Below are 18,152 nucleotides of genomic sequence, written 5' to 3' on the forward strand. Positions count from 1 at the left end.
ATCAAATAGACTGTGAGATCTTATTCCAACATCAAAAGGGGGCCAAGCATGAGTAGAGGAGAACCATCCCCTTTCCTTGTCTCATTTCCCCATTGTTAGTTGTGTAAAGTTGTGCATTCCCATTTTTCTCCAGCTCCTGGAAGCTGGGAAAGAAAAGAGCCTGTGGACCACAGGAAAGGAAAGGGAGAGCTCAGTTTCCCTCTGCAATAGGTGCCAACTCCCTGGGGCCCTGGGTGCCTGAGCACCCACAAAATTCCCCATGAAGGGACTAGGCACCCACAAATTTTGGTGCCAGGGCCATGTACAGTGCATGGCACCCATGGCCCCAGGGGCCAAGGTGGCACTCCTGCCCTCTGCTGTGCACTCCTTCTAAACAGAACCCACATACCACAATTTAGATGTGAATGAGAAGGACATGCAACTAAAATGCCGCAGTGGCTGTCACGTCTAGTTTTAGTCTAACTTTAAGAAAAGCCCTACTGGATCAAACCAAGATCCATTCAGTTCAGCTTCCTCTTTTCGTATTGGCCAACCATATTGCCCTATGGGAAGCCTCAAAGCAGGATTTGAGTGTGACAAAACTCACGCTGCTTGTATTTCCCAGCAACTGGTGTTCAGCAGCATACTGCCTTCGAGGAACTTCGCCATGATGGCCTGTAGCCACAGAAAGCCTTATCCAGTGCCTTTTTTCCTGGGGCTACTCAAGGGTATTCAGCACCATCACCCCCCCCCCCCAATGTTAAAAATGTGTCACTTACTGTAACAACTTCATGGTGAGTAGTGGCACCTTTCCCCCTAAAAATAAAGCACTGACCTTATCCTCAATGAATTTGTTCCCTAACTGTTCCAGAGTTACAGGAGCACCAAATACCGTATTTACAATCACCAGAGGATCTGATGCAGAACCATTAGTGCAATTCACCACAATAGCTGCGCAACCCCACCCTCTTCACGACCAAATGCATTTGCTTGACTTACCAATGGGCATGATTATAAAGAAAGGAAGCCAGCAGAGTATGAAGCATCCCACAACAATCCCCAGACTTTTAGCTGCTTTCTTTTCCCTGGAGAACTTCAGGAGCCTCACAGAAAAATTGGATCTGTGCTTGGTGCTGGGTGTTGATCCAGTGGATTCTGTGGTGGTTTTGCGGTGGATGCGAAGAGTCACTTCCTCTGACTGGGACTTCTCTGTTTTCAGGCCACAAGACAGTCCTTTGCTTTCCCTTTTTGCCACCACATACACCTGGCAGTACATTGCCAGTATGATGATCAAGGGGAGGTAGAAGGAGCCCAGGGCAGAGAATAATACGTAACCAGGATCGGTATTGATCTGACAGATGGTTTCGTCTTCTGGAGCTGGCTGTTTCCAGCCAAAGAGGGGGCCTATTGATATCACAAGGGACAGTACCCAGACACACAGCAGGGCTAGGAGGCCCCTCTTTTCAGTCACTATGGCTGGGTATCTTAGCGGGTAGCTCACCCCAATGTATCGGTCTATAGAGATGACACAAAGGCTCATGATGGAAGCTGTGCAGCATAGAACATCCACAGCTGCCCAGATGTTGCAGAAGATCCTCCCAAAAACCCAATACCCCAAAATCTCAAAAATAGCAGAGAAAGGGAGGACGGTAGAAGTCAACAGGAGGTCGGCCACAGCCAAGTTGATAATGTAATAGTGAGTTACGCTTTGCAGGTGCTTGTGGCAGGCTACCGACAGGATAACCAAAATGTTACCCAGGACTCCAAAAACAATCAGCCCCCCCAAGATAACACCCAATAATATGGCTTTTGAAATGTTTACTTCCTCCACAGGCTGGGTGCAGTTGAAGCAGTCAGAGGCAGAGATGTTCTCGGAGTTCAAAGCCATTATATCAATACTGGTTAATGTTCATCCAGTGTTGTTTGTGATTCGCTCTGCCCTTTCTTTGAAAGAGCGAAGAACAAATATTTGGTAGTGTTGCAAGAAGCTTTACTTCCACATTGTTGATAAAAACTAACTGGAAATGTGGTTCTTGCTTTATAAATGCAGAACCTGGAGGGACACCCCAGACTGGGAAACTTATTTGAAAATCCACATTTATTCCTTGGCATCTGTTCCAGTTAGGCCAAATAAAAAATGCCGCTGCAATTTGGAAGACTCTCTTTAGGACACTCTCCTTGATGTTCTCTGGACCTTGTGGGGTGCTTGATGACACAGTATTGCAGAAGGGGTCAAAGATCTCTTCCCAAGTTTCTGTTGGGTTGTTAAAAAAAGAGCCATCAGGTTACAGAATGCTTTCTGCTACTAAGCAAGGAAAAAATGTTTGGGTTTGTAGCAAAGGAAAATGTCTGAGTTCGTGGAAAGGCCATCAACATCTGAAGTGTGTCCATTTAAATTTGCCTCATTAGAGAGACACAAATGGCAGGAATATGCTCTTTTCTCCCATTTATTTGGGTCATTATCATACTTGATTTTCAAATATGTTTAAAGTTGGAATAGTGGAAGACCACAAGGATGTTTCCAATTAAGTTTGCTTTTGTTATCATCAGAGATGTGCATCACAGTCTTGAGATGTGGAACAAAGTTTGCTGAAGCCGTAAGATTCTCAGCGTTGTGCCAACTGCCTCCAGGATGCAAGCTTATTAACAAATGTTGGTCATAGCTCCAAACAGGGACTTCTTCTTGTGCTCCTTGCAGGACAGATATGCTAACTCCTAAATAAGAAAAAAAGAAAAAGGAAGCTTATTTCAAAAGCCATGGCTACCTGCTGCTGTAACGTCCTGACTGCAAAGGTTTTCTGGGATCTGGGAATCAACTCGACTGAGTTTTCCTTATCACCTGCAGCACTAACTGCTGTTTACTAGTATATTGCTTGCTCAGTAGATGCTGTTGCTCAACCCCACTGTTTTTGACCAATGGTGGAGCATCCCCCACCTGCGTCCAGGGCAGGTGTACACCTGGGCACATGCAGGGCACACTGTGGGGACAGGGGCAGGGCGCACCACAGGAGGGACCCCTGCCCACTGCTGCAAAACGGGATGAGTTCATGGTGCCCCACAAGCCCAGTGTTGCTTTGCAAGACTCACAAAAACAATACTGTACTGGGCTTGTGGGGTGTTGCGAGCAGGTCCTGAGAACCCAGTGCTGCTTTAGCAAGCGGTGCTGGGCTGACAGGGAGGGTGCCATGAGCTTTTGTGTCCTTCTCATGGCATCCTCCAGTTGCATGGAGGCTGAGGACACAACAGGCCTGTGCCCTGGTCCCTGTGAATGCAGCACTATGGCACTGCTTGCAGGGGCCAGGGCGCATGCCTGTTGCCTCCTTCTCAGCTGCCCCCCAGCTGGAGGGCTCCGTGTGAAGGACGCAACAGCCCAGGGCACCCTCCCTGCAAGCAGCACCACTTGGAAAAGCAGCGCTGGGCCCACAGGGGCCAAGGGGCACACCTTTTTCATCATTCTCAGCTGCCCTCTAGCTGGAGGGTGCTGAGGACACATGTGCTCACAATGGGGCAGGGCGCCAAACAGCACCAGGGGCAACGGCCCCCTCAGTGCCCTCCCCACGCTACGTCATCCTTTCTGACTCTCAGTGCAAGAATGCTATTGCTGCCTGGTGGTTTTGTCGATCACAACCCTGCAGTCTCAATATAGGGACAATGCCACATATTTCAAAAGAAGTCTCTGTGTGTTTTCCTATTTCATCTGATGAAGACAGAAAAGCTTGCGGCTACACAGTGAGAACAAATCTAAGGACATTTTCACACTACAGGCTCAAAGTGATTTGTAACGCAGACGAGCAACTGGAATTACAATGATCTCCCACTTTCTCTTCCGCATTAGCAATGGTCCCACATATGCATAAATAGTGAGCGAGATAGATTTTACACTGATTCAGCTCTTAGATATGAATATGCCATGGCTACTCTGTAGGGATTTTTTCAGCCTGCATTTTCTTTTTACAGCCAATGTTTTGCAAGAAGGCCTGATCCATGCTAGGGATGATCCCTCTATCAATGCTTACATATAGCTCTGTGCCATATGTAGAATACTTTCAGCATTGAGTAATGAGTGATCACAACCAGCCCTTGCGCATAAGAGAAGGGCACCATGGTTCAGTGATACAGCAAAATCAGAAGACCCCTGCTTCAATCACTGGCATCCCCACTTAAAATGATCAGGTAGCACATTAATTATAAAGACTCCACTCTGATTGAGACCACTGCCAGTCAAAGCAGAATAATGGGCTGAATGGGTAAATTGGTCAGACTATGGGCAGTATCTAAGTCACTCATTCCTTTAGCGTTTTGTCTGCATGGGCCAAATTTGACAGGTGAGTGGGGCCACGCATCTATCAATTATCTGACGTCACAAATGGCACCAGGTGATTTGGTGCTCTGAGGTCCAGAGGTTGGGGCTTCAAAAAGCACCAGCAGGAAGCCCTCCCCCTTGTTTCAGCTTCTGTTTCACTGAAACCCCCTTTGCAGTGAAACAACTGCCGAATTGAAGGCAGAAAATACACCCAGACCAAGAGGGCTGTCCTCCTTTCACATCAGCTGATGGACAGGGGGAGGTTGCTGGGTTTGGGTGCCCTCCCAGATATGCAGATGAAGCATGATCACTTGCTGTTGGCATCAGTTGATGTGTGTGTATTGGGGGGGGGGGGAGCTGATCCTGCATAGCCCTGGCCTCCTGCTCTGTGCAGTGCTTCAAAGCCTGGTTGTTGGGCAAATTAGAAGCAAATCAAGCAGGCTTTGCCAACCCCCATCCACCCTTTTGGTGAACCCCTGTCCTTACTTGCATGATGTTGGGTGTAGGGAGGGTAGGTGGCCTTGCAGGCCAAATGGGGGAGCCTAGGTTGAGACTGGCCTGTGGGCTGGAGGGTCCCCATTCTTGCATTTGCACAAGGATTTATGCTTGTGCAATGAACCCTCACTTCTCCCTACATGTACACCCCATGCCTTCCCTAAATCTGCCTTGGAGGGTTGTGGGAACCCATAGAACAGCTTTAGGAGGTGCAGTGGGAGAATGGAGGGAGAACATTTCATTGTGCCAGCAGAAATCCTTGCACTGTTGGACTGTTCCCATAGTGCTACTTTGGATACAACCCCAGACATTTGAATTAACAAACTACAGTTCCTAAGATGCTTTGAGTTAAGTAATGTTCAAAATGAGCCTATGATTAGGGTGTTGGGCATTCATAGATCTAATGAATAACTTTGGGGTACATTTGAACCCCAATGACCCTTTTTTAAAGAAACTAAAGCAATGATATAACAAATAGGTAAAGGTAAAGGGACCCCTGACCATCAGGTCCAGTCGTGTCCGACTCTGGGGTTGCGGCGCTCATCTCACTCTATAGGCCAAGGGAGCCGGCGTTTGTCCGCAGACAGCTTCCAGGTCATGTGGCCAGCATGACAAAGTCGCTTCTGGTGAACCAGAGCAGCACACGGAAATGCCGTTTACCTTCCCGCTGGAGCGGTCCCTATTTATCTACTTGCACTTTGACGTGTTTTCGAACTGCTAGGTGGGCAGGAGCTGGGACCGAGCAACGGGATCTCACCCTGTGGCTGGGATTCGAACCGCCAACCTTCTGATCAGCAAGCCCTAGACTCTGTGGTTTAACCCACAGCGCCACCTGGGTCCCACAAATAGTTTGCAGCAAAAGCATTTTTAGAAGTTTGAAAACAGTGATTTTCACTCTGTATGAGACTTGTGTACACTCCAGGTATTGAAGCAGCATGTGCACCTCTCCAAGTAAGGAAAGAGGACATATTCTCCAGATGGGCAGGGTAGTAGTAGTAGTAGTAGTAGTAGTAGTAGTAAGCTTTGAATGTTCCGAACAAATAAACACAGGAGCAGAAAGTACAACATGCTTTCTTCCCTCACTTGCTAAGAGATTCCAAAGTCTCTCCTGAGTCAGACCATGCAACTCATCCATTTCTTCAGTCCCAAACTGCCCATTAGAGATGGTAGCATCTCCCCAGAATCACAGGCAGAGATATTTCCTAGTCTTGCTCCCCAAGTTCTTTCTTTATTACATGGAGATGTCAGAGTACAAACTGAGACCAATATACTCACAATATTGTCTGCTCTGTGTACTGACTGTTCTGGTTGCCTAAGTTTACAAACATCTTTCCAGCCCTACTTAGATATTTCAGGGACTGGACTTAGGACCTTCTGCATTGCAAAATGTGTCCTCTGTCACTCATCTGCGACTTTCCCAAAAGGCTTCTACTAAGACTAATGCAGATAAAATAAATCACAGAAGTGCTGGACCCAATCTTTGTAGAATTTATACGGTTGGAAACACAAAAATTAGGTATCAACCAGATAACAATGCCTCCTGTAACTAGTAATTGTCCAATTTCCCAGTATGCAACACTTCCTTGTCTTTTGGGAAACAATATATTAAACCTCACAAATTCTATTTCATTTTAGGACTTTATTGAGACCTGAGATTTTTCAGCCACAATAGGGATGAAATTAACACAGACAAGCTTGGAAAGTTATGTTACAGCTAGCTATTGGTGGTTGTATCTAGGCAATGTATACATTTAAGCTTTGCATAAAATTGCTACAGATCGACTAGACTTGTACGATTCCTGACCTTTTGGTCCCAACATTCACACACACCCCAGCTGTACATGGATGTCCACATGTGTACTCAGGCACACATATTTTGGCTACCCGAGGAAACAATTTGAGCATTTGATGAAATGTATTTGACACAATAAATCTGTTAGTTTTTAGAGTGCTACAAGTCTCTCTGTTAATAATAATAATAATAATAATAATAATAATAATAATATTACTACCACCATCACTTGGGGCCATTAGGTCCCAGAGTAGGTTACAACAATTTAAAATTCAGTATTAAAAACAGTTAAAACAAATTGCAATCAGGAAAGCATCATTTCCCTCTTCTTCACACATGCTAGTTACCAGTAAAGAGAAATACTGCTGAATTTTCCCTAGGCTAGTAGTTTCACAGTTTTAGTTTTAAAATGTCAAGATATGAATACAAAGCAGCCTCTTGGACTGTTCTGAAGTTATTTCCTTGTGAAAAGAAAAGAAAAGAAAAGAAAAAGCGTATCAAAATGGTGAGTTCTAAGATGCTCAAGTTATGAGGTAAAAATTATTGAGGGGGAAATGATGACAAATAACGAACACAGTTTCATTCAAATTGTATAGATATTTCATAACAAGTGGGAAAACTGGAGCATGAAGTGTATCTCTCCCCCCCCCCCACAAACATATACAAAATTGGGAGGAGAAAATGCACCAAATCCCAGTAGAGCTCCAAACCAGTCTAAGCAAGTCTAAACAAACAACAACAGTGCCTATTGGGGGGACCAGGAAATTAAAACGAGAAAATTGCGAATGGGTGTAAGGTGGACAAACCCCAAAGGGACAAACAAATCGTGTCTGCATTACCTAGGAAAAAAAGCAGCCGGGAGATGCAAACGGGGAACGCGGGTCTCTAGATGCGACCACCTTCTCCTTTCGCTTCAAGCTGAAGGGCTGCAGACCTCCTGTTGCAGAGCGCGCGAGCGAGGAGGATGACAGGCGGACATCTCGAGCACACAGTGGGACATTCTGCTTGGAAGCAAAAGAAAACCATACAAGCACTATCCTCCCCCCCCTTCCCCCCCACCATGTATTTTGATGACTCACATTTACACTTATTCCCTCTGTCCCAATGGCTGAGAGGGGATGGATGCCAGCTTCGTGACCCCCCGTCCCCTCCTCCCAGCTGAATAATACTCCGCTTTACACTGTCAAGGAGAAGCAGCAACTTCGCGGCTGCCGAGCTGGTGCAGCCGGCTGAGTGTATAGTATCCCGTTCGATTTTACCGTAATCTCCCGCCTCTTACCGTATTGCAGCATAGTAAAGAGCACGTTTGACAGTTGTCAACGTCTCTTTCTGCTGACTCTCCCTCTCTTTCCCTTTCCTCCTACCTATTAGCTGCAAAAGCAATCACAGAATCTGGTGGTTTAGCTGCCTCTCGTAGCCTCTCGTAAAATAATATTATAGCAACAATCTTTGGGGAATGTTTGTGACCTGTACACATTCACACCGGGCTCGCGTAATACAAAAAAGAAAAGGGAAATGCAGGAAAGGGAAAAAAAGAACGGAGGGGGTGATGTTAGAACTATTGTAAATAAGCTTCTTCTTTTTTTACGCAGAGGAAACTGTCACGATCTTTCTTGCCAGTGCTTTAGAGTACATTCAGAGGACCTGTTTATCGAGCATAAGCATTTTTCTGGACTTCTTTGCAGGAAGGTCTGATTATATTGTATCAACCAAGTGCCATCGCACACTTCCGCGGCGCATTTTCCTTATCTCAAAAGTCCTATCTTTCAGGGAAACGGGTTTATTGTGCAAGACTTCCCTGTCAGCTGTAATGGAGCAGCCTGAATTTGTTGGCATGCGATTGAATCGTCCTCAAAATATCAGCAGCTTGGAAGTGCCGTTAATTAAAAAAAAACAACAACGAGATGAATGTGACCCTCCCCTACTATCAGCACTGCAGTGCATATTCGCTGGCAAGATGTGTTAAAGCGGCTGTCAACCCCACATGCAATTTGGGGCCAGCCCCTCCCACCAGATTTACCCCAGCAAACAACTTGCTTGATTGAAGATAATAGGCTTGCTTTAAAAGAATTCATTTAAAGAATAAAAGCTTCTTCTCCGAGTAGGAAAACTACTAGTTGAAAAGAAAAGAAAAGAAAAATCTGGGCATTATTGCCCCCCCACCCACCCACCCATGCTGGTGCTCTGAAGACCATCCATCTGATTCTGCTTATTCTGAGTACCTCATGTTCTCTACTTTTTCCACAGTAATTGAAAACCCTTATTGATCGATTCCCTTTTAGCTTCTAAAACTCGCACAAGCCTTTTTCTTTCTTTGAACCGGCACCTGGGAGTAAGGCAGCACCCTCTAGCAAGGGAGGCTGAAAAGCTCCACTGGAGTCCCAATGGGGACTGGATTTCTGTGCACTCAAAGTGAGGGCTTCGAAATCCTGAAATGCCAATGACATGTGAAAAAGCTGACCAACAGAATGTATCAGAGCCACTACATAGATGGTTTGATCCAGTGCCAGAAGTGAGCACATGGCTCAGCTTTAAGATCAGTCCTAAGTTATTTCCTATTTGCACAGGAAAGCACTGCATTAAAAAGAATATTGATGCACACTGATGCATCTTGCTAATGCCGGGAGCTTGCTGGGGCAACCCAATCAGATGGGCAGGGTACAAATAAAAATAAAACAATACAAATTAACTGAAGGAACTGAAAGCCAGGCAAGCTCCAATTCCTAGAAATTCCCAACGCTAAACCAGAATTCAGGAGGCAAAGGAAGCTGAGGACACCCTCTAGTTCTTAGTTATCACTTGATGTTGCAGTCATCAAATGATGAATTTTCTTATGGGAATCAATTTGTATACTGCCAGTAATGTGGTTCAAGCAGGGAAAAGTGAGCATTATATTTCCTGTTCTTAATGCATGAATCTGGTGGTTTTGGGGCAGAGTTTGGTTTGGATGAAAGAAGGCTTATCAAGTGATCCACACACATGGATCCTGAGGAACAGATCTGAACTGGATTTAATTTATAAATTCACTACACAGAATGGCACATAGGATTAATGCTCTCTGTTTTTGGTTTTTTGATTGCATCAGTACTGCTTTCTCAGCACCATAGAAGAATATCTATAAACCGGAGTGTATTTAGAGCAGGGTGACAAAGATTGTGAGGGGCCTGGAGAGATGACTGAAGGAGCTGCTATGAAGCAATTATAGGTAAGAAACAATAGCCTGGATAAGAAACAAGTAACAGGCAATATGTAAAGGGCTGTCACATGGAACAAATTTGTTTTCTGCTTTTTCCAGGGAGTGGGACTCAAAGGAATGGGCTCAAATGACAAGGGGATTTCTACCAAACAGTAGAGAAAAAATGAAGGTGAATAGGCTGTATGAGAATAGTGTATAGCTGGTGTATTTTCCTTCATTGGAGGTTTTAAAGCAGAGGCTCAATGACCACCTAAAAATAATGTTGTAATATTGGATACAGGAACCTTGCAATCTTCCTAAGGGTCCATTTAGTTCAGCACTGACTAAGCAGGGTTCTCCAGGATTTCAGATAGAGGTTTCTCCCATGATGCCAGGAACTGAACCTGAGGTCTTCTGCATGTAACCATTGAGCTAAGGCACTTCCCCTAAAAGGTGAGTTGCATTGGTGGGGCTGGAATAGATGACCTGCAAAGTCCTATTCAGGTCCATAACTCTGTGATTCAGTAGCCAAGGATGGAAATGCATAGGTGTAGGATCACCAACCTTTTGGGACTTCTGTATACTTTTGCAAACTGGTTGACATAATATGCAACACCCCAAATCAAAGAATGGATGGATAAAATATAGGCTTTTGCTAGGACCAAGCTAACAAATTTCTTAAAATATCAAGAAGGAAGAGGGAGGCAGGGCAATTTTTTTGTAAAGTTGAAGGTGTGTTGATTACAGTAAAAGATGCCATTTATTACCACACATATGTTTTGAGTTCACAATGTATTCATGAGAATAATAATAATAATAATTTATTATTCGTCCCCCGCCAATCTGGCTGTTGTTTCCCCAGCAACTCTGGGCAGCTTCCAACATAGATTAAAAATACATTAAAACATCAATCATTAAAAACTTCCCTAAACAGGGCTGCCTTCAGATGTCTTCTAAATTTGATAGTCAGTAGTAAGTAGTAAATTTGGTAGTAAGCAGCAAGCATTGCAGTACACACAGTGCATGCCTTTACTAATTTTAAATGTGCTTTGGAAAATAGTCCTGATCTTATTCTGTTATTCTGTTAACTTTTATCAGTTTTACTTTTAGTGGGTTGACTCATTAGGTGTAGTTGCTGTCTCCTGGCACAATCAGCAATTTCATATCAATTTCTTGTTCTGTTATCATCTATGTATTAACAATAATTAATAATACATTGCCATATGATTTTGAGTAGTAAAATATGAAAAAGGGAGAGAAGGCAATCAGCAGCTTTCTCAGAACATGTGGAGGAAGTGCTCTCAACCCTGTGTCCCTGTCCCCACTGGCTGTAGCCTCAAGCATCTGCTTGTGAAGTGAATGGTTTTGGGGTGTGCATCTTGGAGTTCTCCAAATGGTTGGGAACCCTGCACAATTGAGATTCCCAATGATCCAGAGGATTTGAAGTGTGTTTGGCTGGGTGTGTGAGGATTCCCTCTTTGGACCTTCCCACTCAGTGGATAAGGGTCTCGGGTGGGGTTGCTGGTGATGGGGATGTTGTGGGCAGGTTATCTTATATTGCTTTCTGTCACCTGCAGATAAGCCCACTGGGCGAGAGTGTTAATGTAGAAGTGGCTTCTTCTTATAAGGGTGTTTTGCAAGAGAGACATTTTTACATGCAGCTGCAGAGTAATATGTAGTTATGCCCTGAGTCATTTGGAAGAAGTGTTGGTTACAAAGGAGCTCAAGAAAAAAAAAATGAGCCTCCAGCACTGTCTCAGTTTTGATTTTATTTTTATTTTTTTAGCAAACCACACAAATCTAAGATCTTTTCTTTTCTCTCTCTCTGAAATATATTTGAGACCTTGTCCTGAATACTGAGCATGCTATATAACAAAATCCAGACAAATAAGGACTAGTCGAAGGAAGGTTTTTCTTTTGTCTGAAAACCTTCTGCACAAAAATTTCCTATAAAGGTCAAAAGCCTAGCTAATGTTTTTGCTCAAATGCTTGGAAATGTAGCAAGTGATGATGTCCCAGATTGCGTGGATTGGGAGAATCTCTGGGTTTCATGTCCACAGTATGCAGTTTGTAGCAAATATTACATTCGAGAAAGCAAGACAAGCACTTGATAGAACCATCTATAGGAGTTGATGGAAATATTTCCGCCAACCTCCAGGCATAAACTAGGCCATCACGTGTCAGTGGGGAAGTTTCCTTGGTTTCTTGAGTGACTGCCATTACAGACCACTACTCAATTGTAAAGATGGACACATCAGTCATTTCCACATATGTGCACCAATGAGTAATCTCTGTGTTATTCTGTAATTTCTTTTTTTAAGGAAGTGCATTAAAATGCACATACAAATTTTTCTAAATGAATTTTCTCTCAAAAGGTGCATTTCTATGTGTGTTTTCTCTGAAAAATAACCACTTTGGTTAAAAAGTCATATTTAAGGAATATAAAGGTATTAATGGCTCCTAGCCACAACGACTATGTTCTGCAATCACTGTCAGCGGCAGTATGCCTCTGAATACCAGTTGCAGGAGTCAGAAGTGGGGAGAGTGCTGTTGTGCTCTGTGTTCCATTTGTGGGAATCCCATAGGCATCTGGTTGGCCACCATGAGAACAGGATGCTGGAATGTTTTTGAAGCATTTATATACAACTTAATGTTTTAAAAATCTAAGCTGTGTGGGCAATTAGCCTGGGTGGACCAATGGCCTGATCCAGTAGGCTCTTCTTAGGTTCTTATATCCTTGGGATGCTATTCTAAGTTGGGAAGGTGTGGGAAACTGAATTCACGAAATCTTCCTGATGTAATGCACTGTTGGTCACATGCCAACTTCATGTATATACTGTTGCCTGCCACCAATGTTACACCCCAATCTCCACAGTGGTGTTGGATTCCAAGGATTCCAGGCATGCTTACCCCATGTTTCCTTTTGGAAATGAGACACAGAGGAGACTGTGGTGTCTGTATGATATGTGGCTTATTTACACATATATACAACCTGAGACTGTTTTGGAGGGGTTCATAGCATTAGCACTCCAAGAGAGTGTTGCTTCTCCCAGAGGCGTAGCCATTGTACCTTGCCTCCAGCTCTTCTATTTCTCCATCACCTACTCCTCACTCTAACCTTTGACTTTAACTGTGGAGTGAAAGGGACCCATCCCTTTGGTGCCTCACACAGGTCCTAGTCTGACACTATAAACCACCACACCATACTGACTGGACACTGCTACAAGACTGTGACTGCAAGACTTCATCTGAGCCTCAGGAACTACCATGGACCCAGCCCTGAAGCTTTCTAATAGAGGAGTGATCCTTTAGGTGCAGAGTACTGTACATTTGTTTCACCAGTGAGCAACCACAGTTAGCCTTTCAGCCCCTGTGATTACTGGGCAAAGCTCCTGACAGGCCAAGAGCACATGGTTTCCTGGCAGGTACACTTGCCCCATCATCTCTCTTTTGAGAACTTAATTAACGTGCAGGCAGGCATCCTCCCCCAATGTCATACTCATCCTGCATGCAGCTGGGTCCAGGAGAAAGGAAAGGGGACCCCCTGCAGTGGGAACTCCATAGGAGGGGACCACCAGTGTCCGCCTGCACAGCAGGTTGCAGGGGGGGAGTGTGGGGAGTCGAATGGGAAGGCTGAGAGTCATTCCTGGCTCCTTTGTCCTTACATGGTATTGCTGAGATCTTATTTTTTCTTTCTTTTTCTTTTGCAGCATCATTAGGCTCAAAGGAACTGCTGAGTGCTCTCAGTTAAGTAATTACTTCATTTCACGGAGATTAATGACACTTGCAATGTTTCACTGACAAACACAGGTACGGTTACAGGGAAGACAGCAATTATCAAAAGGGAGGAATGGGATTGCGCTTTGGAAACGTGAGTGGGGCGGCGTTGCCAAAGCATCTGTGTTCTCATACGCGTGCAAGAATCGAAAGGCCTTTTTGCTCTCTCTGATGCAGATGTATGGGAATTCATTGCTGTCCAAACCCAAGAGCCACCGGGAGGAGTGAGTTTGGAATAGAGGGCGCTTGGGCTGAGCCAAGTGAAGTGCTGGCTCAGTCGAAGGAACACTGATGTAACTCCTGCATCCTGGCTGAGTCAGTGATTAGCCAGCTCAGATGAAGCCTGACTTTAGCTGCAGATCATTCTTGCAAAAGGCTATTCTTTCAATTTGAGATTAATACTTACCTTTTGCCATCCTTGTGGCTACAAGGTTCATCTTTCTAGAACTTTGTGGCTTTGCTCCACCCAATATTTCTATCACCAGACAATATACAGCTATTGTCTTGTCTTCCCTTTAAAGCTTCCATCTCCCGCTTGTGTCTAAATAGCAACTTTGGGCTGCCTATTTTTCTAAACTGTTGAAGGCACGTCAATAAATAGACAGATCGCTTTTCACCCCAAGAGGTGCACTGACCATTTAAATTCTTTTTTTTAAAAAAATGCAAGCTCAAAACTCAATTTTGCCAACACTACCTTTAGGGGAACAGCTCTGTGTCAGCAACATTATGCTATATAGTATTTAAAAAGGAGACATGATATGTTGTACAGCATGGCCAATTTATCGAAGTTTGTCAAGAAATATGGTTTCCCATTAGTTGCTGACTATATATCTTGCTTAAACTCCTTTAAAGCAGAAAAGTCCCAAACAAATAGCTGTGTGAGCCACTACCTTTCAATAAGAAGCTAACCAGCTTTGGTGCACAGTTTCTGCTTGCACTTTGAGTCTGTGCCCTAAAGAATCTGAAAAGCAGTTTCAGGGTTGACCTTTATCAAAGGAAAAATTACCATTGTCGTACTTCTGACAGCAGCTTCTTTAAAGGCATGAGGTGGCTCTTATAGAGATGTGAGAGAAATTAAATTCAGTTCACATTTAAAAGTAAGCCTACCTCATTCACACTTTCCACAACAAGAACCAAAGCAAAGCCATCTATTGAATGAATGAATTTATTATTACGGTCAAAGACCAGTTCTGGCTCACTTACAATATCAGGAAAACCATAAAACACGATAGGGATATATTGAATTGCAATTGGGTATAACAGGGAAAATACAGATATAGCAGCAGTTAAAATATATATAAATTAAATCTTAATCACTAAAATATAACCTAAAATTGTCATTTAAAACCTTGATCATTTTGGTAGTACAGCTTGCTCCCTAAGTTTTATGGCAGTCGCATAGAATTTGGCCACCCTTAGTGTGATCTCTGGATCCTTGTCCACTACCAGGAGTTTTAGACATTGAAGTTCGGACCCATTTGGAGATTTTTGTATAACAGGGGTGGTAAATACCGAGCTTATATCCCCATAGAAACGGCAGCGTAGCAAGACATGAGAGACAGTTTCTACCTCCATCAAGCCGCAGGGGCAAGACTCGTTCCACGTATGCTTTACCATTGAATCTGCCCTGCAGTAAGGCAGGTGGCAGCACGTTGAACCTGGGGAGGGTAAACGGCCGTCTGTGTTTAGGTATTTGTAATTTGGACAGATGTATTGCTGAGGTGAAACCTCTCCCATTGTCTTTTATTGCTGGGTGTTTATTCATCACACTCACATGACATTGCAGTTCCACATCCCAAATTCGTTGGTGGATTATTGCTCTAGCTTTCTCATAACCCCATTAGCTGTATTGGAAGGATGGGAGTCTGAGGCACTGTGAATAGCTGAGTTATGTTTTCTTTCTTTGTTCTGATTTGATGAAAAGTCCAGACCTTGAAGAAACCGCTGGTGAAACGGGAAGTTTGAAGCTAGCCACCCGTCGGGAGAACACACCCACATGTTGGAGGGATTCTGAATAACCTTCCCCAACATTGTGAGGATGGACCTACGCATCTGATAGACATTTGCTATACCACCTTCATCATTATATTGAATATTATATGGCACTTTGTATTTTTGCATTGTAAATTGCACTTTGTACTAGTACTTTGATGATTTAAAGCATATATAGGTTTGCCTCTGATGAAATATTTATAAATGCCCTTTGCATTATGATATTGTCAGTTTAGTTTCATATTTATGCAATTATTCCAGTGATATACACGGTTTTGTATTTTTTCTGAGGTACAGATACCGTGACTGTCTGTTGTTGTTTCTCATAACCTACAGCTATCAGGGCCTGTGGGAAAAAACCCCAAGCCTCTTAGCTTTTCGTGCAGTGTAGCTTTCCATTTGGATTGGTAGGAATCCAACAGGGTTACAGGTGCCAACCCGACAGGGAAAAAAAATAAGTTTTAACTTATAATGGATCTTCAGGGTCCATATCCGAGCAGGTCCATTTCTATTGAAATTCGCACTGCTCCAAGTTTTTCAGTGCAGTTCCTCAGTCAAGTAATATGTACAAAAATGCACATGGTTGGGTAATGTGTCCATAATATTTTCATATATAGATGAAAATAACATACAGAGATGCAATATAATAGCAAAAACTGCTTTGCAAACATGGTGTATACTGTATTAGGTAAAATTGCATACAAATTTGTGTTTGGTAAGAGAAATTCACACTAAAATACCGGTGAATTTTCAATGGGATTTTTTTTTATTAAATCACAAATCTACACAGAAATGTTGCAAAGTATATATTATGTTGGAAAAATGAGAAACTTTCAATTTGCTGCATTCCCCTCTTTATTTTATTTCAAGCCATCCTCCAAAGGTGCTTCTGTTCACCCTCAACCCAGCATCTGCTAAGCTGGACACTGGACACAGAAATGGCTGTTGCCCATCCTCACTTGAACGTGCCAATCTGAGCAATACAACATGCCAAATGATTGCATGGCATAAATGAAAATATCATTGTGAAAAGGGGAGGAAACTGTGCAAGGGAATTTGTGGGGTAGGGAGAGGGAAGGGGTCAGAAGAGGCAGAACCATTTTATTATGAAAAAGGCGAAAGTCCTAATAAACTATAAATAAATAAACCCAAGCTTGAAGCTTGATTGAATTAGATCCAGATAATCAGTCTCTTCCAAGAGTCCCTAGAATCAAACCACCCTTTTGCCCAGGAAAGGAGTCTTAGTGACCAGTTGATATTTCCTAAAATTATCTGGATCAAAAGTGTGTGTTCAGCACCAGCCACACAGCTCTCTCCTTCAAGGCAGCTAATATTGCCCTATTTTGAGAAAAACATTTATGAACCCCTGAACCCAGTCAGACAACTAAGGATTTGCTGGAAGATCCCAAAGAAACATTTCTTGCTATATTTGCAAGGGTGATGTGTGTGATAGGGAGTGATAAATAAGCCCACAAAGTGCAGGTGAGCAGAGCAAGCAGTTAAAAGAAATCTTTAGGGGAGTGGGGGCCTACTTTTGTATATGCAGGGGTGACAGGTCTTATTTTGCTGCTTGAGGGGCTTCTCTCTCTCTCTCTCTCTCTCTCTCTCTCTCTCTCTCTCTCTCTCTCACACACACACACACACACACACACACACACACACCACAGGACTCTTAATTTAATCCAGAGCCATATACCAATGCCCCTAGAAGAACCATGGCTCAGTGACAGAGCATCTGCTTTGCATGTGGAATGTCCCAGGTTAATTCCGGGCATCTCCATGTACGGCTGGGAAAGACTCTGCTTGAAACCCTGGAGAGCCTCTGCCAGTCAGCAGACAAAATACTGATAAGGTATACTGACAGCTTCCTATGTTCCAGGGCCATATCTACTCACAATGCTTCTGAGGAAGTGAGCCTCCCTTCCCAGATACACCTTGCTGCCCGAACAATACAGCTGGAAAGATGCTTCCACAGAGGCACTGTGAGATGACATGCCCTTGGATTGGAGAAGTGCTTCTGTTGGTGCTTTCTTTCTTTTACAAGGAAGGAAGGAAGAGGAAAATTAGGAGGACAAATAGCAGGAGATTAAAGAGAAATAGTGGTGGTGATAGTAGTGTTGGTAGGAGAAAGAGAAGCTACTGGCATGAACTTCTGCAAAAGGAAGGGGTGCACACAACTACTATGGTTGCATTCATTAACTTAAATGGCTCTACTCAGAATAAGACTAACATTGGATATGACCCAAAGTCACTTACTACCTGGAAATTTTAAGAAGTTCAGAGTGAACACTGATATACTGTAGTTTATATGGGTAGTGCCTGCAATGGTGAAAAAGGCAATTCAGCTCTGTACTAGTCAACCCTTTTCGGCTTGACATTATAGGCCAGAAAACTGAGCCTACAATAAGTAGATTATACATGTCCAAGAACCTTGCCTATGCCTGTGGACCTCAAAAATTGAAATTCCAGAAGCATAAGAACAAAAGAGGAACCTGCTAGAACAGACCAGTGGCCCATGTAGTCCAGCATCGTGTTCTCACAGTGGCCAACCAGATGCCTCATTAGGAAACCCACAAGCAGGAACCGAACACAATAGCACTCTCCCACTGCCATTTCCTGCAAGCTGGGCTTGATAGCAA

At 43.7% G+C, this 18,152-nt stretch overlaps 1 protein-coding gene across 1 annotated transcript in view; it reads right to left on the minus strand.

The window, feature by feature from the left end:
- Positions 1 to 2,694, minus strand: part of ADRA1A (adrenoceptor alpha 1A) — a 45,809-nt gene extending 43,115 nt beyond the window's left edge. Inside the window, exon 1 of the mRNA XM_033171880.1 lies at positions 979 to 2,694. Coding sequence (XP_033027771.1) covers positions 979 to 1,867 — 889 coding nt within the window. The 5' untranslated portion in view covers positions 1,868 to 2,694. The remainder of the gene's footprint in view (positions 1 to 978) is intronic.
- Between the last annotated feature and the right edge of the window lie 15,458 nt (positions 2,695 to 18,152).

Source organism: Lacerta agilis, chromosome 15 (genome assembly GCF_009819535.1).
Source record: "Lacerta agilis isolate rLacAgi1 chromosome 15, rLacAgi1.pri, whole genome shotgun sequence".
NCBI lineage: Eukaryota > Metazoa > Chordata > Lepidosauria > Squamata > Lacertidae > Lacerta > Lacerta agilis.